At 36.5% G+C, this 24,344-nt stretch overlaps 1 protein-coding gene across 5 annotated transcripts in view; it reads right to left on the bottom strand.

Moving 5' to 3' along the window:
• The window catches only part of EXOC6 (exocyst complex component 6), an 85,858-nt gene that overhangs the window by 18,049 nt on the left and 43,465 nt on the right, over positions 1–24,344 (bottom strand). For 2 of the 5 annotated variants that reach the window (XM_041461100.1, XM_041461102.1), the window contains exons 18-21: positions 22,935–23,114; positions 19,860–19,889; positions 14,249–14,390; positions 6,371–6,444 (exon numbers count right to left, since the gene is read on the bottom strand). In XM_041461100.1, the coding sequence (XP_041317034.1) occupies positions 6,371–6,444; positions 14,249–14,390; positions 19,860–19,889; positions 22,935–23,114 (426 nt within the window). Of the gene's footprint in view, positions 1–6,370; positions 6,445–14,248; positions 14,391–19,859; positions 19,945–22,934; positions 23,115–24,344 lie in introns of those variants that run through there. The other 3 variants (XM_041461101.1, XM_041461104.1, XM_041461105.1) reach the window with 2 other exon arrangements.

Raw genomic sequence — 24,344 nt, 5'->3', positions numbered from 1 at the left:
GTTTTTGCCATAGATGGAATGGGGTATTTTGTAGTTAAATAGCCATATGTATATAATTTTTGTTAAGTGAGGTATTGATAGAGCTAGTGAAGTGACAGCATTTGTACACTGAGGTTTTCAAACTTGTTTTCAAGTATGGCCCCTCCTAATTAGTACACCATGATCTAGAGCAAAAACCTAATACATGATCAGCATGTTATTTACAGTTCTCGGCTGGAAAAGGGGCATTTACATGAACTGGATACAATCTGCTTTGCACTGAATTTGACGAATGATTTAATGTCCCAAAGAATACACAGGCACCTAACACCCAGCATGTGTGCTTTTAGTTTCTGGCACTTACAGGGCAGGAATACTTACTACCAGGAAATTACTAACTTGCCATTCTGTTTTGATTCTGAAAATCCTTATCAAGATAGTGAATCCAAAGCCATGCTTGTTTTTGACCCCCTGCTGCTAATTTCTGTGCATTTATTTCCCAAGCTTCCTAATTCTTACCAGCTGGCAGGTATAAATCCCATCCCAGTGATGAGCCAGCTTGCTTCTGTGTACAGAACACTGATTGAGATCTTCCTCACAAATATCTATACACACAGCTTGTGATCTGAGCCCACTGTGATTAACTACAGGCTTTGCAGAACATAGCTGAGAAGGAGAAATCAAAAGTAAGAGATTCCATTGGGGAATATAAGTACTCACAAACAAGTTGTCACACTTGTGCGAAGAATTCCTGTTTACTTGGAAGAATATAGTACTCTGTAGAAATATTGTGTCTTTCCTGCAAGCCAGGTAATGCACATTTTGCTTGCAGTCATACTCAAATAACTGGGTAATTTTTAACCCAGAGATGCATATGCATGCCACCACTGTATGATGCAAATACATGAGATATTGAACCTTGACCTGTGCCTGTTCTGCTCACAGTGTGCCTTGAGCCCTCCTGCCTTAGTGCCAAGTCAATTTATGGAGAAGGGAAAGTCCAGGAAGAATTGCCTTCCTCCTCCAGCAAAGTGAGGATCTATGCTCTGAAATTCAGGGAGATGCAACCCCTGCTTTGTTGCTGTCTGAAACCTGAGCTCCTTCCTTTAGCTAAATAAGCAGCATTGCACTGAAAACTGGAGAAGCACAAATCCCATTACATAGTACCCTGAGGCTGGGCTTCATGTTACAGATGTAACATGCTCTTCTGCTTGTTCAGAGAAGCTGGGGAGTGCATAACAGGGGGAAAGGGATCAGTAAGCATTGTGAAAGAGCCTCTGTGAAGATGAAAGTCTCAGCAACCACTTCCCTCAGGAAGCAAAAGATGAAATGTTCTACACTACTTTCTAACCGTTGCCTTATGAAAAAAAGTCTTACTTTTATCTTCAAACTCTGAGGTTTTTAAGACTTACTCCTAAACATACTGTTGGGGATTTCTCCCTCCTGAAAACTCCTGATGTTTTTTCAGTTCAAGACTCTTTCTCGGGACAGAGGTCAGGGTGGGTGTACCCCACTGATTTCAAAGCCTAGGCACTCTGTGGGCTGGCAGCTTGTAAAGGAAGCCAGAGCACACCTTTAGAGCCCTCAGCCTCCAAGAGTCATGGCCAACAGGTTTGGCAACAGGCTGCAATTTATTCTCTGAGGCCTACTGAAGGGCTCAAGAGCATTCTCCACAGGGAACACAGATGGCAAGAGCTTTGGCAGGCTGCATGTTTGGGAATCGGAGACAAGCCAGAGCTGAAACGTAGTTACTGCCACAGGAAATTAATTCAAATTAAACACTGCAAGCATAACAGTAGGGAGGGAAGACTGAACTGTCACCCTGCCTTTAGTGTCAGAAAATCCTGTGCCTGGGACTGAAGCCCAGTGGTCTGTTATACAGCTCCTACCTACAAGGAGTTACTTCTGAGTTTATCAGAATGACAATGCTATGTCTCAGTAATGAATGGGAAGAAAGAGAAGGGCTATATTAAGTAGTAATAACAATTTCCTCTTTTAAATAAATTTACATTACATTGTTTGCATGGAACACTACAATTCACAAGGTTAGCAATATTTCTCACCAGAAAACACATTCCAGTATAAATGGACAAGCAACCAAATAAACTACCAATTATTCAGAATTAGAATAAAATGTATTATACTTCTAAATATCAGGTGTCGATTTGCAGATGGAGTACATGTTGTGTACTACCAGTAACTTCAGCTCACAGAAGTGACAGATGCTTATGTACACACATCATAAACAAAAGTCTGACAAAAATCTATCTTCTAATGTTTCTATGATAAATTACTCTCTATATGAATCATATTGATTGTGTCATGAGTTTGTGTCCAGTTTATCTCTAACATTGAGAAAATACAAATAGAAACTGCTGAAAATCTTCTAAAATTCCTCCCCATGCTTAAGCAGAGCTTATGGACATTGTTGATCACAGCCCTTGGTCTTCCATCTGAGGGACACCACTATCAGATTGGAAACTCCATTTGCCATGTGGGTGGAGATACTGCTACTGTGGCTGCTTAGCTCTGCAGTTACCAACAGCATATGATTATTTTAACTTGAGACTGCTGCCCGATGCAAGACCAACAGTGACAGCAGCTGGAAGGTGTTAACAACATGTACTTAAGTGCCAAAAGAACACAGATAAGACACAGTTCTCCTCAACCCAGCAAAACAAGGAAATTTCACAAATCATCAAGCTAGATGAGTACTTGTTTGAGATGAGACAGTAGAGGAAGTAGCCCTAAGCAGTGCTGATGGTGGACAGAAACACCAGGAACAACTTGTCAAGTCAAAAGTGAAACAAAGTCAAGTTATGTTGGCAGCTTAGTTATATCTCGAATAATAATTTGATTTCAAGAATATGTATTTGTTAGCACCCACTTGGTTAAGAATCAGGACATTGAGTCTAGGACAGCAACTGCTGAACTCTCATCCTATCACAAGGTTATTGTTCTTGTCCACTACATAGTACCCTGGCTCTCCAAAGAATAACACACAAATTACAATATTCATGTATTATCCTCACAGTATTTAAGTGTACAGGACATACAAGAAACTGCTTCACATTCCAGAACTGTAACCCTAGTCTTTAGGTACTAAAGAACAGAGCATAACCAGGAAAAAACTAATTCATGTCAGAGTCCGTGCTTCCTCCTCAGAGACAATTCAAGTAAGACAAACGAAGACTTGTTTACTTTAGAAGGTTAATTCCAATTGACCTAGGATCTGAATTGGTAGCAAAATCCCTGAAGTTTATTCCCCCTCACTTTGGGGAATAAATTGCACTATTTACCCAGGTTCCTTGTACAGAAGCAAGAAATGATTGTCAGAGAGCAGTGCAAGTTGCAGGAGAGCTGGTCATCTCCACAAGATGCCAGAGACCAGTCTCTGTAAAGCAGCACATGCCACTTTGATAATTGCCTTGCTGAGATGGCCCCTCAATGGCTTTAAGTGGGGTCAAAGGGTGCACGTAGGTGTGACCTCAGGTCATATGCTAAGACAAGTGGCATAAGGCATGACACAATTACTGCAGCTGCATAGATCCGTGAATCTGCCCCAATTTTCTACCTGCTAAACTAGCTGGAACTGCTAGTTTCTTTCTAGACAATCAAGTGGGATCAGCTAACCCCACCAAGTCACTTGTGTAAGATGCTGAGATACTGTGGTGATGAAAATAGCACAACAATCTTTATTGACTAGGGTTTCTTCAGATTACAGAGACTTTAAAGAGCATGGTAAGTACGACAAAAGCCTAAGAGGACAACAGCATAAAGAGACAGAGGTGGCTCAAACAGGACATTGGTGCTTGCTCCTTTGTAATTTCTGTCCTCTTAGAGCTTCCTGCTACTAACTACTCTTGTCTTCTTAGACACAACTCTTTCTCGTGCCAGCTGTTTCTGTTTATGTTTGCTTTTCTATGTTTGTGGAAGGAAGAAGGAAAGTGGGCATGCTGGATGCAAGATGCTGCCTACACATTGTCTTAGGGGAAAGACAGAGGATCAAGAACTGTTAGGTTGAAAATATCTATGGCAATTCTTCTCAAAGCTGCTCTTCCCTACATGGTAATCATTCAGGTGCAGCTCCTCTCTCTGTTTTCCAAGCTGGCTCCCTGTAAGTGACTTTACTTCGTTAGTAAAACGTGCTATAATATCCTACTGCCCAATCCTCATTACTCTTACACACTGCACTAGTACAGCACAGAGTGAGTAGCTGTTGTTGAGATAACTGGCTTCCATTAGCAACCATGTGATTGGCAGGACGATAAAGTCTTTTCCCTTGCAGGTCAGCTGCTCTTTAAGAAGAGGGCAATCCTGCTGATCCATCTTTTAGCTACAGTCTCTCACTAAGTCCCAAATCTCCTGCCTTTTAGCTTTGATACGGTTCAAGCTTTCCCCCTTGTATCAGCCCCTACCTGTCATCAGCTCCTCTGTACCAAACAGCCAATATCAGGGGTTTGACCTCAGGGCACAGTCCGGGTGGGCAGGTAAAACCTGACCACTGGACCTACTTCCTTATCTTTCATATCCTGCAATTCATGAAGAAGTATCAAATTCAAACTAAAAAACAGAAGCATGACCTTTCATAAGAACCTTCTGAAAAAGGCTCTGTTGCCTTTCTAAGTATTCTTGAAAAGAACTGTCATCTACCCTATTAAGACCGAAATGCATCACAAATAAGGAGAAGAGGGAAAGCACTGAAAATCCTTACTAAATGGTAGAAGTTTTTGATGTGTGCTTGAAATACCTTTTGGTGATGCACACAAAAATATAGTAAAAACCAAACCAAACAAGCTAGAACTGTTCTATCTGCAGGCTCCAGTTGCAACCCAATAGAGTTGCTCAAGCTTTTCCTGTTTATAAAGTATATTAATTCAATCAAATTCACAAGACCTACAGAGCATCCTCTGTAAAGTGCTTGAGAGAATTCTAAATATAATTGCTAACATAAATTAAGAGCTATCATAAACAACATAATACCTATTTAAGTGACATACTCCTCAGTTAGTGCTTAAAACATATGAAAATCTTTATTTCCTGTAGCACACCCTGCCCTCTTGCATATATGGAAATCACGTTTTCCCTTGAAACAAACGTAGGCTCTGAAAGGACTTCACTTAGGTGGATGATAGAAATGGTGCCAAAATCTCAACATCCTTTCCCTTCAAAGGAAATTATCTAAGTACAAACTGGAAGATGTTTAGTCTCTGTTAACACTTACAGTAAAAAGAGAGTTAAAAATAATCCAGAAGAGGAAGGTTGCTAGTCAAGGCAAGACTTGTGGCATGAACAAGCCTTGTAGCCATAATCCTCTATCCTTCTCACATAGTACACACTTATCCCACTGTAGATATTGTTCATTATTATATTATTGTGAGAACATAACAGAGAACCCTACCTTTTAACTTTTTCATTTAAAAAGACACTTTATTAATTCCTTTCTAACTACCAGGAGAAGTCTGAATAGTTTTGCCACAAGAATCTTCCCTTCTGAAATGCCCTTTAATAATCTTGTTGTGAAAAACCTACTAAATTATTAAAAGCAGAAATATTCTTACTATATAGATAATTTGGTATAGAATTCTTTCTACTTTCTCTTATTTTTTAATGACCTTTATAGGCTCATAATGGCCTAAAAAATATCACCAACATCTGCAGAAGTGTTCCAGTACATCTCCATGTGCTGTAAATGATTAATTTCACTATTTAAATTATACACTTACAATTTTGTAAGATAATAAATCCTTTGTAAAAGGATTCAAGTATGAAAAGGTTTTCAAGATCCTTTATTATGGTAGTTATAATGCCCAAATTTACAAAGACTTTAGTACATCTGAGTTTGGGAAAACTTTCCTTTTGGCAAGATCTGTGGAAAAGTGCTTCCAAAATTACATCATTTAAAATATAATTAAATTTTATGTAGAATAAAGATCATCCAGTTGGAATAAAGCTGCTTTCCAACAATTTAGAAGAATTCTATGTAACAAATTCAGGAAAGGAAATGTTAAATAATACGATGCCTGATTCTGCTATCCAGAGAGTAGTTTTGTAGACAGGAGCAAATGCTCAGAATGGAATCAGACCAGGATGACACATACACTTTTGCAAAAAGGCATCACAGGATCTTCACAAAATTGTCAGGACCAAAATTCAATCCAATATTCCTGTAACAGTACTACCAGTAGCACAGTGCCCCCTAACCACACACCGGAGAAACAGTTTTATACTAAATTACAGGGAATAGTGCCACTAACAGCACTTCAAATAACTGCTTTTCACAACTAATTACATGGGAATGCAAAACCATGAAAGGTTCTTGAATTTAATAACTTCAGCATTGGTCAGAAGGGGAAATTAGAAAGATAAAAAACACCAACTAGTGTCTTACTTGTCTGAGGTCGATGAAAGCTAACTGCAGGGTGTCTCCCTGGAATCCTGGCACAGGCTCAGAACTAGCAAACACTGCAAAAAAAGGTTAAAATATTACATGTAGATTTGTTTTTTGTTTTTTTTTTTTTTTTGATTTAACAGAAAAATCAAGCTCTATGCAATATAAATGCTAGGTAGCATAGTTTCACAGGAATAGTTTAATAACTCACAGTGATTAAAACCAAACAAACCAACAAACAACCTTTCAACAGTTTTTCCAATAATCCTAAAGAATAATATTTTTAGGAGTATTCTTAGAATTTTTTTTTAAATTCTAACCCAGTAGTAATGCTAAGACCACAGAAACCAAGATATTTTTTAGCCTGAGGTGCATGATTACTGAAGAATTTGAAAATAATACCAATTCCATGGCTGTCAATGTATTTTCAGACATCTGCCTTTGTTACAGCAAGCCTTCACCTCCAGCCAAACATCATTAAAGGACAAACACTAAGGTGGGAGTTGGTTTCATGTGTAGAAAACAGGTAGAACACCCTAGATGCCATGGTCAGTGCAGAACTGAAATGCCTGCTCATGCCTTTTAGCCTGCATAAGCAGTAATGAACTTCTGCTCATTGTGAACCCAAAACTGGCTGTCAAAATTGGCAAGCAAAAATATATTCATAATACAAAAAATGGCAACACGGTAAGTGAAAGAAAGTCAACTACTTGTATAAATAAGGAAAAGATCAATAGTTGTTAAACTTAAAAATAAATACACTTTTTGTTGTTATTATCCCAGCCACAAGTTAATAACAAAGATAAACAACCACTGCCTCACATTGTCACTCAGGTTAGATATCTTATTTCAAAAGAACTTGAGAGTATTTTTCTTATGCCCTTCAGGTAGAACTCTCAACAAAACAAAGTAGATACTACAGCAACAGCTTTAGAGAAGCATCATGCAAGGCAGTGAAAGGTATTTTTTCCAAGTTTGAGAAACAGGTCATTCAATGGTAGAGGAAACAAAACATATGTATCCAATTTCCAGACCCAGTGCTAAACTCTACTGCTCTTAATACTAGCATTTAGAAGTCATGAAATCCTTAATATATTTTTTTAAATGGCTAGGTAGAAAACATGGATTATGTTGGAGGTAAAATCCAGAAAACCACTGCTGTCAGCTAACATGATGGTAAAATAATGGCCTCGAACATTTACTTCTGAATGTATGGTTCCAACCTAAAGCAGACTAATGAATTCAGATAGACTATTTCACAAGTCTAAAAGTGACTATATGGAACACAATTTTATACAAAGACTCTTACTTAAATGGTACAAGAAACTACTAGGACCATCTCAGAATACTTAAAAATAGCTAAGTAATAGATGGATCTGGTAGTAGAGTAGCAGCTTTACCAGTAGAAGCAGAATTTATTACTTGTATTACACTAGTGCAAAAGTTATTTTATGAGAGTCATGTAATAGGAGAATGAATTCAACTGCAATACAACTTTATTCTTTATCAACTAAAGAAATAAAAAATAACAATCAAATGCCTTAGGGAGACCACTGTAATGTCACAGACAAGTACTGGTAACATTGGCAAATGCTCACTGATTACTTTAATCAAGTGTGAATTTTAAATTGTATGGTCTTCCTACTTTATAAGTAACACCAACTTTCTAGAGGCATTTTCATGGAATTTTAATTGATGACAAACATGCCTTAAAAAAAAAAAAAAAAAAAAAAAAAAAAAGAAAGCTAAAAATCAGTAGAAAAAACATACCTTTTTTCTCAGTATTTTATAGGGAGAGTTTTCTCATAATAAACTCTTTAAATCAGCAAAGACAAAACAGCTTGTACAATCACCAACCTGCAGAATTACAAAGATGCCTAAGCCTAGGAGCCTTAGGCACCCTACTGAACAACCTAGGCTGAAGGCCTTTGTGTCCTCTGCAGGTATTTCATGGCCACTAGGAACACCCTTTCTTAAAGACAGCAAAGGTGGGCTCTGAGGTCAGCCAAACCCAGAGTTTCAAATGGAACACCACACTCCAGCAGGGAATCCTAAGCAAAGCTCCAAAGCCAACAGATGAGAAGAGATACATGAGCTGTGAGCTATGGCAGCACATTAATAAGGAGGAAATGCATGATGGTCAGAAGGGGTCTTTTCTACACCCCTTAAACCAGAAAGGTAAGGCCCACCAGATCATCTGATCTGATCCTAATTTTCTGTTCATACACAGTACGCTGCCACCAGCCTCCCCCACCAGAATCTCAGCTCTTCCAGCCACTCCACAATTATAGCAGCACTGGGAGAAAGAAGATCAATGGCAAAAAAGGGTTACAGAACTGAAAAGTAAATATAAGTGAAAACTGTGACCTTCAGAAAGTCTTTTCAGCTAGCTTTTGGCACTTTATACTTCGGGTGATATCTTCCTACAGCAGAATACTCTTGCATGCCACAGGGCAAATATTTGCATCTTTTATGTGCTCATCAGGCTATGAGAGTTTGGAATTTATCCAAATGCATTAAATAACACAGAATAATTTTGTTTTTCAACGTAATACCTACTAGCATTGCAGCTGTAGAACAAGTAGTACATAATGCACCAAACCTAACTGTTGTACAAGCTTTGCTCTCTTAAATTACAATTTCATACTATGAATGCATTTACAACATTAGGGACACCCATTATAGCACAAGCATTTATTCTCACATTTGGAACACTCTGACAGGTGACTACAATAGAATTTGTTTCATTATTATAATTTCATGAGTTCAGAGGGCAAAAAGATAATCTACTTATGGTAACAGTCAGACAGTTCCCCCTCCTCCCTCAGCGCAGGGCTTTTAACTTTTGCTAACAGTTTTACAAAGCTAATTAAATATTTTCTACTGCACAGCATATTAGGAAGATATAAGAACAGGATTAACATTCTTAATGTCTTTGTCCTAAGGGCCCTTTTCTAGATAGTAATGAAACACTGTCATATATACATCTTTTAAAATATTCACCCCCTACAATCATTCTAGGCTTAAAAAGGATTTGCAGGGGTAGGGGGCTGGTTGGTTGTTTGGCTTAATGTGCATAAAAACATTCTGGAATTTTATAATATAGGAGAATGAAATGCAAAGGTCACTATTAAACTGCCACTCTTAGGGGCAAACAACTGGCTGTCTGGCAGTTTGAATCAAAAACTCAAATATTTGGGAAAAATTAGTTGAAAATATACATTATATGAATTTGGTATTCACAAGGTTTTTGTTAACATCTTCTCTTCCTCTGCTTTGCTGATACTGTGTATTTAGAACAAGAACAATGTGGTTCCTCAGTATGTACAATCCCAACATACTTCCTTGTAACAGACAGTTTAGAAATATAAAGAAGATAGGATCAAATGAAACAAATATACAAAAACAGCCTGGGAGGTAACACATAAATTATAATGATGAATATAAATGTTGCAAAGATTACTTCAGTCCATTTACTTTTTAATATTTTGCTTTGATCTCATAATTACATTTTGTATACAGGACATATGAGAATTGACATTTATATAAGTAAGTATTAACGGAGATATTAAGATAAAGCCTGTATCTACTAAATGTAATTTAAGACATCTTTAACTGTAAATTGCACTGAATTTCTACACAATTCTAGATTTATTAACAGGTCTCTTAATTTTATTGGCTCAAAATCCCATCTTTTAGACATCATCTGGTTCTGCCTCTCTGTTGGTCTTGGAATTCAGAACCTAATTCTTGACAAATAGTTTTGCTGCTCGGTGGATGAAAAACCTGAGTCCAGACTTTGAATCAAAAGCTAAATGAGGACAGTCTAAGTCCAGTCTCATAGCATTGATTCACAGGCGGGACAGCAAAGCTACAGAAGTATTTTTAAAGGAAGTGCAAAGAATCAGGTGACTATCTCAGCTGCCTGAGCCACTTTGCAGCCCTGTTGGATGCTCCAGCTGTTCAAACAGGCCTGGAGGAGCCTTGCTGAGGGAGCTGCCAGCTGGCCAGGCAGCAGCCCCCAGCGCCAGCAAGGTCTCGCTGCTTCCTGTCCCGGCCGCGCTGCCATATGCCAGCGGCAGATGAAGGATGGCTCCAGCCAGTGAAGTTAACCTGACTGCCCAGATGGCAGAGGAGGCAGGTAAAAAAAGGGGCCTCCAGAGAAGAATATGGTGCCTTTTCAAGGAAATACAGGATCTGGGTTCCTCAGCTTCTGGCATGCCCACCTGGAGACCACTTTTGTGTGTGCTCAGTAGAGAACACTTTGGTCAGGAAGTCACTTGGTCTTGGATACTGCTGCTCTCCACACAGTGGGGGAAAGGAGGGACTGCCAGGAAGCCATACAGATGACTGATCAGGAGAACACAGAGCACCCAGCTTTGCACTAACTGTCCACTAAGCCTTGCTTGCTTATAGGCAAGACCCTTCCACCCTTTCACATGTGGGTGAAGATGGATGCCCACTCACCTATATTTCGTTCTGTTAACTAATCCTGCCTCACAATTCATCTATGTTAAAACACATAAATAAAAAAAAAACCATTTAGCTCTTCCAACAATTACAACTTCAGACAAATTCAAATTCCTTAATAAGAAGCTGATGTAAGCTAAGTAGATCTGGATGGTGTCTCTGAAAAGCTTATTTTTTATTATGCACCCTTTTCTTCCTGTAAAGTGAAATACTGTAACCCACATTTGATTTTCATCTTCAAGAAATAGCAAACACCCCCTTCCCTACCCATTTCCTTTCTTGGGGAAGCAAAACGTAATATTCAAGCAAAAGACTACTCTTTGGATTTTATTCAATGGGACTTAGTATGTTCTATTTTCTGAACAGCGCTTCAGGAATCTCAATCATCCCAGTGAAAATAACCACTGAGAAAGAATGGTACAAAATACAGGGGTAAAACACTGCTCTAGGTTATAAAATTTGCAGAGGAAATAGAGAAATACTTTAATTAGAACAGGACAAACTGAAATCTTTTTGGAATGTTTGGAAGGAAACAAAAAACATGCTAGAAGAAGAGTGAGATGATGAAGACATTTTATTCTGAGAAGAGCACTTACTGACTTTAACGGATTGCTGGATTGTTGTTTGGACTGTTGATTGTTTTTAAATAGAAAAGGAAAAAACGAACAAATTATCACATTTAGATCTCTCCAGCTCATATTAGAAAGAATAAAATGATAATGTTAAAGATCAGAAAAAACATCTACATTATTGGCAAGGCTTTTTAAAAGTTTGCCTTCAGATATTAATAATTTTCTACATGCCATCTAAATTCTTAGTTCAAAATTCATCTGACTATACCCCATTGTAAGTAAAATGTCAAACCCATTAATACAATACAGTAGAAAACTCCCAACAGTTGTGAATTATTCGCACACTCTAAGCACTAATTGAAATGTCACTGTCGTATCCATTAATCCCAAAGCATCAAAGAATAAAGCTGGGGGAGGGTGATGAGCAAGAACATAAATCACAGGCATCACAGTGAGGCCTGGAATGTGCCTGTGATGGACCTTATGAATGAAACCACATCAGCAAAGCAGTCTGAGTAAAATCTTGTGTCACTCCTTTATTCCACAGACTGCAAAATGTGGTTTGTTGCAACACACTATTCTGACAAGCTTCCATAATTGTATTTAAACAACTCAAATTATTTCTGTGCAAAACCATTTTTTCTTCTAACAAGCTTTAAAAGCTTTTCACATGGGAAGAAATGAAGTTCATTCTATTAACACTTGTACAGCCCATGTTAGAAATTACACCGTGGTGGAAGAATGTATTTTTCAGTTTTTAAGTTACTAGCTTCCTGAAACTTTCTTATTTTGGCTGAAGTTTTGGTATGTCCTGTCCATGCCATATACTCAGAATAACAGCTATGTACAAAAAACCATGCAATCTTACAATTATATTACTTTTTTAATTTTAAAATAATGAAATGTTATCATTTTAGACTAAAAAAAACTCTACTAAGATTTCTTCATTGATTAAAGTTTCTGCTGTGCATCAACCAAAGATGGCAGACAGAATGGTAATAGAAATTACCATTATTTAATCAGGGCACATATCAGCCTTTGCCTGAGAAGAAAAAGGTCTGAAAACAACCCAAAGAGCAGATGACAGCTGGAAACAGTGGAACTTCTCCCTTCTTTGCTGTGAATATACTGTTCATACTGTGAAAGTCACCTGCAAGACATGCATTTTATCCTCTGTAGTGCTAGAAATCCCAGAGTGAAACAGGGCATGGTCATCTACAGAGAGTAGTGAAGTACTGCACTGTTCACAGCTGATATTTTAAATATGAGAAACAGAATAATACTGTAATGGACAAGTTTTCTTCACTGTTACACCATTTGATCAGAAGGCACATGATGGTTCAGTGCTAGCATTAATTCAGCTTGTTAAGGTGAATGATTATGATGTCAGTATTATGAATACTGTATAATTTCTCTTTTAACAACTGGTATCTTTTTTACATCTAGGAAACTACACAAATGCACAAACACATTCCTATGTACCTACCTGAAAAGTACACTAATAAATCTGCAACATCAAGCATACTAAAAGTAAGAAAAGTCAAACGATGATCTGTTTGTTAACTCGTACAATCATGGAATTGTAATGTCACAATCACAAATACTCTATCAATTTGACCCTGATAGTCCTGTTAGAAGGAAGGCCTTAAGGTTGGACAGTGAGGGACTGTCAGAAAGATGCCTGCTCTACCTGTTACTGAGTTCAGCTGGAATGTAACAAATAAGGCAGGAGAAGGAAAGACAAGTATATGGTTAAAATGTCAAAAATGCCCCTAAGTCTGTCCCATAAGAACCTTTTGTGATGCTAACCAAATTGCTTGAAATTAAATTTTCAGTTTCCCATAGGTGGCCTCTAATGGAGTAGTCACCAATTTTTTTAATGTATCCAAACTAAAAGCCTCGGGATATGACTTGCATAACTGCCCCATTTTACAGCTGTCACCAAAATCATTGAGATCTATGCTTCAAATACATAACAGGAAAGATACATTGGGGAAAAAAAAAAACCACAAAAAAACCCCAAAAAAACAAAAAAAAAACCAAAAAAACCCCCCAAAAAAAAAAAAAAAAAAAGGAAAAAAAAATTGGGGAAAAAAAAAAACACAAAAAAAACCCAAAAAAACCCCCCAAAAAAAAAAAAAAAACCAACAAAAAAACCCCCAAAAAACAGAGCAGAAGAATCTGAAAATACACATAAAAAAAAAAAAAAAAAAAAAAAAAAAAAAAAAGAGCAGAAGAATCTGAAAATACACATAAAAAAAATCTAGTGAGCCTTTCCACTGTATCTCAGTCATCCAGTATACAACCAGTCCTAACACCTCTTCAAGGAACTTCCTTCCTACAGATTAACAGCTCACCCTGAGCAAGGAGCTCCATGCAAAACACAAAGTAATTAATCCCGCCTTCAGCAGCGATTCTAGGAGTGAGGAAACCCTACATAACAGCACATTTAAATATCTGTATCATGATAGATGAACTCAAGAGGAAACATTAGAATTTCATAGACATTTGACTTTTTTTCCTTAACCATTAAAACTTAATATTTATGTAGTAGTTTTGGGCAATTTTGTACTAAACTAAATCTTTACTGGATATAGTGATTACGATCCCATTAGGACTAACAACAATGTATGTTTTAATTCAGATATTTTAGTTAAAAGAAAAGTTTCATTAAAAAATTTCCCAGGAATGCCAACATACTTTACAAGAAGATACTGTAATATTACCTTCAATAAAAGACAAAGTTTTAGTAGATTATGGAAAAGGATACTACACAGCTTACACTGAATAACTTTTTTCAATGTTAAGACAAATACAGATGGGAATATATACTTACATTCACACTGTATCACATCTAAATTAAACTGCTGAATTGCTCCCATGCTTATTTGTTTTAATTCACTGTCCAGTAGCATCTGCATTAGGGACATTGAAAGATGCTGGCAGGCTGACATGCAAGCTGTCTGGGCCACTTTTCCCTAGTAGGAAAAACAACAAGTTTTACAACAGAAACAAATGATACATCACTAAAGAACTGCTCATCTGATTTGATTTTAATATACATTCTAAGTCTTAATGATACAAAACTTAGATTAGAAGGAGAGAGATCACACTTCCTGTTATTTCTTTGACCTATTAGATTTGTTTCTATTAGCTCAAACAGACAACTAGATTAAATAGATGTTAAAGCAATTATTGATATTTCTTCCAGCAATCCAACAGTCTTCATGAATACACGGACATTTCCAAAACAATGACAATTAAAGTTGCTGAAGCATATGAATAGCTTTGTGGATTTATTTAAATATTTTTAACCCAAACAGAATGAAAGCAAGAATGTAATGAAATTCAACATGCAGCATATTTTTAACAATAGCAAATTAAATAAACCCCCCAACTTTAATGATTGCAATTGGTTGGGGCATTTCTTGTAAGAGCTTTTGGTAATTGTTGGTAGTTTAACTGCTCAGATTCCATCTCAAAGTTTGCTGCTAAAATATTTTAAAAATTTGTGCTTCTCCATCATCTCAGGTGCTTAATAAATCAGTGCTGTCAGTGATCAACTACTTACAAAATCAAATGTAGCCCTCTGCTGTACAAAATAGAAATAATTTCCCAATCACAGTCTAGCTGGCAATATTGCTCTCCCCATCATCTACATGTAATTGAGACAATTTTCTCAACATGAGATCAAAAAACAAAACACAAAGTCAGACATTAACCTGAATAAATTATTTAGAATTTAGTACATAAAAATTTAAAGATAACAAAATTCCACCTTCAAGTTAAAAAAAACAGTTGAGACCAGATACCAAACCAGATGGCATTATTCTATTCACAGCACTGCCATCTCTTAAAACAGAGTGATCTTGGGTGTCAAATGCAACTCTATGAATCTCTAGTTTAATGTACTGAAACCACTCTTTTCAACTGATGTGTGCATTACAACGATATTGAAACAAAGGTAACAACACATTTACACAAAGAAATCATAATAACGGAGTAACTGGAGCACACAGCACTACTGTTTTACTTCTATCCATTAGTACAGTGATGTCACCTGTTTCTCTAAAGTAATGGTTCCCCAGCTGTTTTCTGCAAAATCAGGTTGATCCTGTTGACTCCCAGAAACACATATAAATAATGAACAATTATAATGGACAGGTCACTGTTCCAAAAAGTTTGGAAAGTTCTGCTCCAGCATCCGAAGAGCCAGATCTTGTCCTTAATGTGTCAACTTGCTAAGACGATTGAATTTTCATGTGCAGAAAATTTTCATAACAGAAAGCAAATTTGGCCCCAAATATTTCACGCTTTAAAAATCCATTATTTGTTAAAATGAAATTAAAGTATAGCGAATACAACAGAAAGCCTTCAACCCTCCTCACATTCAAACTGAAACATTAAATGGCTGTTGCTAATTCTGTTCTAGCATTAGGACACCTTGAACTGTAAGGAGCTTTTTATCTAAAATGACATGTCAGTTTCTTAATTGAAAATCTCAGAAAAGCAAATAACATATTTGAGGAAAATAGATGAACTGACAACAAAGAATGTAGGAAACAATACAAGAACAGCATGCTTAAAAGTCTCCCAAACCCAACAGCAATTATACTGGGAGACATGCAGCTCTATTCCCCAAGCAGAACAATATCAATATGAATGGGGGGGGGAAAGAAGAAAAAAAGAATATACAAGAAGAAAGGAAACAGAGAGGTGAGAAGGGGACTAAATGGGCCACAGTTCATGTAATTACAGTGTAGTGCATTTGAAATACTTAATGGAAATGTCATTTTGATTTAATGGAACAACTAGTGCATCTTTGTTTAATGTACTGCTCCATCAAATCAGCTCCATGTCCTATTTATGCTGCCACTATAATGTAATAGAAGTTCAACCAGATTAATAGGTTGTCATGAAAAATTTTAACATTCAGTTTATTTCATACGGAAACAATGCGTACTCCTCTGTTATCTTAAATAAATGACAGAATTTTATATTTCTAAAAAGCATGTGTAGTTAATTGTTATATTCTGGCAAATATCAATAGTACTGGAGCACAAGACAATGGTTACAATACAGAAATGACACAGCTAAAGCCACTTGGACTTTAAATAACTATCAATACATGTACATTTCATGTTGGTTTTGAAGTTTCATAAAATGGAAATATCCTAACATATAAAGTATTTCCAACTATGTAACTTGAACTACAGGCTTATTGTTCAAATGACACATCAACAAAACTACAAGTTTACTATATACAGTAGATACTTACTAAAAATCATTTCATATTCTCAAATTTAGAGAAAAAATAAAGCTACATATATTTATCAAAATGCTGAATTTTAACTAAGAGAAATGTGAACTGTATTATGTTATCCTCTTCAAAATTCAGTGCTTCCCAGTTCAAATTACACTGGACGTATGATACCCAGAAAATAATAAAATTAACATTTGTGTTTGAAAAATAGGATCTAGTTTAAAATTCATTTCCAAATTTCCAACATTCCTTGCCAATTTTTCATAAAGCATTTTGAAGAGGAAATGTAAGGATTTCTGAACATAGCAATAACATTTATTTTTCAGGATTGACCCAATATCAGTTAATTTTAAAACAGTCTTGATGTTTGGTTTTTTTTGCTTTTTTAGATTACTATTATTATTTAAGGGGGTGGGGGTGGCCATGGTTATCTAGCAATTAAATACCTATATTCAACAGCATGCAGAGATTCAGCAGGCTTCTCACATTTGCCCCAGTTGCCTCCCATTTGGAGACACTACTATTGTCTCCGCTGTGTCTATGCTAATTGCTCCTATCTACAAAACCTATTCTTCCACTCAATCAGTGTAAAGTTTAGGAAACAAGGACCCTATTCTATACTCAAAAACACCTGCTAACAGTGTTAAAGGCAACTGTTTTTTCACCCAGCCTCCACATTTTGCTGAAATACAAGTTTGTAAAAAGAGAAAACCCTTAGACAAACTTCTTATATTTCAAAGGAGCTTGTAAAGAGAATCTGCTGACATATTAAATCCTTTTTTATAGGACCCAAAAGCTTTTCTCCTAAGAACAATTGTAGTAAAGAGACATTTGGCTCCTAGGAAATTCCCAAAGGGTCAGCCATATGCATCCTTCCACGGCACCTTCGCGGTGCTGCTTTCTAAAGCCCATGCTAGCTGTCTCAAAAGCAGCTTTCATCATTCACTATGGTGTCAGTCAATATGATTTATGGACTGCATTCAACAAAGTCAAAGCATATAGAATGAGAAATATGACTACAATCTGCTAATTTGTTTTGTATTGAGCCACTTAGGAGTCAAAGACCTGATGTCAGGCTGAGACCAGCAACACAATTAACCAGCCAGTGACAGATTCATCCATCCTCCCTGCCAGGCTGTGCCAATCAAAGACAGCATGAAGCAGCAGTTGGAGAAGTCAGTAAGAAAACCCATTCTCTAAGTAGCCTGTGGAGGCTGTTGATTGACAGTTTTTGAATATAGCTGCAGAAAACCACCACCCCTTCACCCTCACTGCAAGCTGTGAAATTAGGCTTTTGCTGCCAATCACAGAAACAATAAAATAACACAAACTGCCATCCTCAGCATAAAAAGAAAATAAAAAACTTAGCCATTAATTCTAAGAATGTTATTCTTTCTGAAAATGCAAATAAATTAAACATACAAATCTTGTAAGGTTAAAAACCCCAACTTTTGAACTATTGGTAGAATACAAGTATACTAAAAACATGAATGGAATTTTTAAGAATCAATTTTTACTTCCAGTCTCTGCCCCGAATGCTACCGAAACAATTAAAAATACCCAACAGAAACTAATTTGCAACTGTCTCTTTTCAACAGCCCCTGTTTTCCAACTTTGTATTGACAGAGCACACATCTAGAATAAAAATTCAGCTAATTCTAAACTTAGATTAAAACCAATTACACATAGACTCACAAAATTTCAAGTTAACTCATCTGGTAATACAAGGAAACATTTTTCCCTAACTCTTCAAAATAAAACAAAAAAGGGTGGTTCCTTAACAACAAATTTGATCATCCAATTTATGCTTTCATGAGATCAATGGCTGTATCATGAAACTTTAAATAGCTTTTTGATTCAAATCATCTAATGGCACTATAAACTGCAAGGCTAACTTAAAATGGGACATAAACATAATCCCAAAAGACGAAATTCTTGTGAATTCAGAAAACAGAACCATTAAAAACGGCATGACTTTCCAATTATAGCCTTCCCAAAGCCACACAGCTTCTGTGTTCTACATTGCTGAAATTCTGCCAGCCCTCGATCATGAAATAACCAGCAGCCTGAGACCTATGCAATACTAACAGGAAACATTTCTACACAAAATACACGGCTCATGACACCTATTAGCTTGACAGTTCACCAGCATGCTGAGTATTCAGATGATGAAAGTGTTGATTGGAATGAACCACCACTGTCATCTAGTCCAACCTTCTACCTGGAGCACTGTTGCCAATACAACTTCAGGTCCATAGACCTTTTTTCCTCTGGACCCTTCAAAGTAACAGGGGATGGGAATTCAGCAGCCTCCTTGTGCAATCTCCTTCAAAACTGCACTACTCTCTTTAAGCACACCTTCCACACCTATCAAATCTCCACCTCCCAAGCTTCAACCTGTGACCACAGCTATGTCTCAATTTGTCAGTCCAACCAAGAAGTTTGGCTCCACCAATTTTGTATTTGTTCTTCAAGAAGTTGTAGGCTGCCAGTGGATCTCTCTTCAGCCTTCTCTTTAACAGACTAAATACTCCACCTCCCTACACCTCAACCAGGCTCTGAACAACTTGGGAGCCCACTGCTAGTTTCATTCTCCAGGTTTTAATGATTTAGTAATATTAACCTCATCACTTTTATTATCATGACAATGTTTATGCCATATGAAAAAAATTTACAACATGAAAATAACCAGGGAATAGGAGAATTCTTAAATGCAATTCATCAGCTTCTTAAAAATAATTGAAAAAGCAAATAAAGAACACCAGTACACACATTCCCTTGGCCCCAGACAAATGCAGCAGAGGAATGATGGAACTTTCACTGATTCTTTATTCAGCTATATCACTCTATCCTAATTCTGTATGCATGTCTTATAGCTGTATTTTGATACCTGACCTCTCTTTCAAGAGGTCTCAGTCTCTAAATTACCTTATTTGGGATGCAAGGCACACCCCATCAACCTTCTGCAAGGTTTTTAGGACTCCTGCTGTCTGTCCCAGTGTATGAAAGCCCAATGTTAGTCATTAACCTGATCCCTGCATGCATCCACACAAGGTACACAGCAAGTTATCAGCAAAACATAAAGGGTATTTTTATTAAATGATTAAAAATTGAAGCAATAAGCCTGCAGGCAGTTCATAGTTTTTCTGTTCACATGCTTTTTCTTCATCTTGCATCTACTTACCGACATAGCTGCATGGTCATTGTTGTTATGCTGAGAAGGAAACCAGTAAGGCAGTCAAAACAAAAAAATTAAGATGTACTGTCAACTTCAAAAAAAAAAAAGAATAAAAAATTGGTAGCAATAAAAGATAAGAAAAAGTGTACAAAAAGAACAATTATAGCTACATAATAGTGGTTTTTTAGACCTCTGAACTTATATAGTATTTTGTTGAAGTGTAACAAAGAGATTACAACTTAAATAATACTAATTTGGCAATAATATTTTTTCTGTAATAAGGAACTATATGCCAAAATATCAAAGTCATAAACTTCAAAGTGTCTGTTGAAATGCCTTTCCAGAACTTTTCATTACAAGAAAGAATACACTTCAAAAGTCTTAGGTTAAAAAAAAAAAAAAGCCATGTTTACCATTACGGCTTACAGAGGCTATCTGTATGTTATTAACATATTTTGTTCAAGCAAGATTTAAAATGGCTCAGCATAGTAAGAATCTAAATATAACATGACCCATTAATAAATTTTAACATTAAACTTATAGCTATATAACGGTAGGGTCGAAGAAAGCTGTTTTCTTTTCCAATATTGCTTCTTAAGTGCAGCAAACAAACACAGAGGAGAAAACTAACATGCAAAACTTCAGAGGGAAAAAAAGTTTTGGAGACACAAGACAATTCCAGTGATTCAACAGAGACATCAGACCCCAACTACCTTATGTCACTTTGTGTGCAGATTCAGTACAGTTCATGATCTACCTGATTCAGAGTTCTAATATTCCAATGAAAATAATACAAATTGCAAAAATATAAGATATACAACATAAGATGTATTTTTGAAAAGTTTTGTCTACATGGCCACAGAAATACTTTAGTACAGCCCCACATAGAAGCACAAAGAGAGACACATCCCTGTGCATTTACACAGATTATACACACAGCGAAAATAAAACAAGATTCTAATGAGAGGAACCCACTGACTGCAACAACAACAACAAAAAAAAAAGTTAAAGAACGTATTATAACACTTCTACAGGCAGACTAGTGCTTGAAACAATACCAAAGAGGAAGTCAGTGACCCTGGAGTGTGACAACAAAGAACTGCTGTGGCCAGCTAGGGTCCCTAGCCCTAGCCCAATACCCTCTAACAGAATTAGGTATGTAAAGGTAGAAGACAAGATACCTCTCTACTCGTTCCTCTCTTTTCTTTACTAGAATTATGGCCAGTATGCTAGGTATTTGTTCTTTGACTGCTAATTACAGAAAAAATTCTGATCAACTATTTTGAGCAGTGGAATGTTTCTGCCAGCCATACAAAAATTATTATGGAAATGACACTGTGACATTATTGGGAGAATTCATTAATGAAAATTAATTCTAAAACTATTCCAAACCTTAATTACAGCATGTGAAAAATCTAGCTCAGTTTATCACTCCAAAGCACTAATTATTTCAGCGAGTTATAGAACCTGGTTCTGGGCTAATCTTGGAAAATACTTTTACTATAAATTTCTCTTAATGGAAATAACTTACTAGTACAAATCTAACTAGACTCCCCATAGTGTGCGCACATTTTCATGTAAACTCCACAGCTCACACACAACATTTACAGGACTGTATGTTTCTACCACTGGCCAAGATAGAACAGGGAACGAGATGCAGGATAAGTAAAAAATGACAAGAAACCTCTTGCCACAGCAGACTACTTGTCCATACAGTTCTACATCCTGCCTGTTACCTGAGCAGTCTGAAATTACAGAATAACCTCTCTACAGAAACTAGCTTTCTCCAAACGCTGACTTGTACCCCCAGGCACATAATTCTATGCCTTCCACACTTCTTAAGTCCTAATGCCACAGCTGCTTCTTTGCATTCCTCTTAACACATTACTTCATTTTGTCTGTGGCTTATTTCTGAACAGCCATTTAACAACACACATTCCTGACAGACTTCTGCACATCCTGCTCTACAAATTTCCCATCCCTTAACTGCCACATGCATATGGCCACTGAGGAGCAGTGCCATTTGTTCACACTGCTTTGTATACCAAGTTACAATGAATTACACTATCTAACAAACTTTCTATTCTTTATCAAAAAACGCTCCACTGATCTGGCACAGAAGCACATGCCTCACATGACACATTCACATCAGTATCACATGATACAGTTGGAGTGGCCTTTGTCTTTGAGTCAGTTAAAAGAACAGGAGACAGAAGAATCACAGCCTCTGTGTAGTATCTGGAAGACAAGATCAGCCTGCTATGCCAGCAAATTCAACATCATAAAGAAATTCTTTTCTTTCAGTCTGAAGCCTCAAAACATTCTATGCATTGAGGACTTATTCTTTATAAGCATTGCAGGTGGGCAAAGCACTCAGACATCAGTGTGACTGTAACAACCAAGGACAAGCTGATAAAAAGCAGATGTAGCTTGAATTACTTACTGAAGTTACTCCAGAACTAGAAAGCAACAAACCATTATGATGGTAAGTCAAACTAGAAATAGTCTTTTTTATCCGAAAGCAAGGGGAAATCAGACCACAGAACGTAACAATTCATACATAAGACAGGTTAAACAGTACCCCTTTTCCTGGGACAAAATAACACAGGATATTTGAATATGAACAAGGAAGCTCTGCTAACTAGAATCAAATAACTTTTTATGATGAAAAATATTTAGCTAAAAACCTTGGAGAACACAAGAGCTCCACAATCTTATGCACAAATGTAGGATTTACACCAATTCTGCATTTTTTGAACCAATGCATGTGCACAAAAAACCAACATGGTACACCAAAAAGTCTCTAGAAAACTGTATGAGTTCTTACACTATTTGTAAATTAGTTGCTGGTAACAATATTTAGACTGGTAATTGAAAGCATTTTCTAAGTATTCTGGATGGGTAAGCTACACCAACATACTGATATACATTTGACAATATTTCTGTGCTGAGAAAAACTTAAAAATACATCTGTCACCACGTGCACAAATAAAAATCCAGAACCTTTTGTTCAAACCTTACTGTTTTAAAATAAAATTATGACCAAATAGTTTGAAATTAAACTTAATTTTGAACACTTACAGGTAAATGAGTAAAAACTTGAAACGTGCTTCTTAAAAAGTTGATTAGGTCCATTAAGTATCCACTGGCTCTTCCATCTGACTCAGACATTGTCCAATCATAATCAGCAATCTGAATAAATTCATCTATTTTTTGGTTAAGTTTTGTATATATTTCTCCTTCTGCAGCATGTCTTGCATCCTGAAAAAAAAAAAAAGTGTGCAATTCTTGCCAGAATTATAAAATATTATTAAATGCAGATAAAATTATATCCATCAACAAAACTGCAGTCTTGTATTTTTCTTATATTAAAAAATATTTCATTGAATTTGGTACTTTAATGTACTTTAAAAACCACCTTAAATTCTGCCTTACAAATTTATCAACCCTGACACAAAGTTGATTTTTCTTTTAAAAAGAAAATAATAAAAGAACCTAATAATTTTGTCTTTTATGGACAGAGGTGAAGCAATCATATGATTTTTATGCAATTACTGTCTTTAAGCTGCACATATGAAGAATATTCATAATTTTTCATCCTCCTTTAAATATCCTGATCATCACATACCGTGATGCAGAGCACTCCTCTACTTGCTCTTACTTTTGTTCTGCCACACTCTGGATTGTACTTTTTGGAACAGCAAAGTCCTGCATTTACTGTGAGCTGAGTTTACCACATTGTCCCTGCCTCATTTGTACAGGGGACATCCTCAGAAATCCAGCGGGATCTAGGAGCAGGTGCTTGGGTGTGTGCTGCTGGAAAGTTGAGCTTTTGCCAGCCTGGAGTTTGAAGATATTGAGATCTTTCTAATTTGGGCTTGACATAAAATTATCTTAACTGATATGGAGAAATAATTCAAGTAAGACATCTGATTTAAACCAAATGGATCAGTTGTTTAAGGTTTTTAGAGAGTAAAAATAGCCTGGATACACTGAAGTAATAAAAAAGCAGATGAAACTCCCATCACTACTTTCCTCTAGAAGAAAGCAATCCAAAAAACATGGCATTTGAGAAAAGCATAAATAAGAACTGCAAAAAGAAAAAAAATAAAAATATTCACATTTATCTGTGCTTTAAGGTGTCCTCACATTGAGTGTGCCAAATTTAGTCTTCAATCAGCCCTAGGCTGAAAGGCACTCTAGGAGTAAGCAAGAAAGTATGTGGTCCTGCCATAAATAAGTATCAAAGTATGATTCCCTAAAAATAGCATTTTTACTGTCAAACCAACTTGAGAAAGGCTCCACTGAACAGCTCTCCAAATCCAACATGCAAGAATCAGGCAACCTGTCATCATGTCAAAGGAGTATGTGGATATCCACAATTTTGTAGATGGCAATGACTAAGAAAGTTTCAATTAAATTCAAGTCTACATATAAAGTTTCTAATTAACAATGAAACCTCAGTCACAACAATTTATAATGATGGGACTT

The sequence above is a fragment of the Pyrgilauda ruficollis genome, unplaced genomic scaffold (assembly GCF_017590135.1).
Source record: "Pyrgilauda ruficollis isolate IOZ18807 unplaced genomic scaffold, ASM1759013v1 scaffold15, whole genome shotgun sequence".
NCBI lineage: Eukaryota > Metazoa > Chordata > Aves > Passeriformes > Passeridae > Pyrgilauda > Pyrgilauda ruficollis.
Note: the sequence above shows the minus strand (reverse complement) of the source record. Positions and strands in the feature narration are given on the sequence as shown.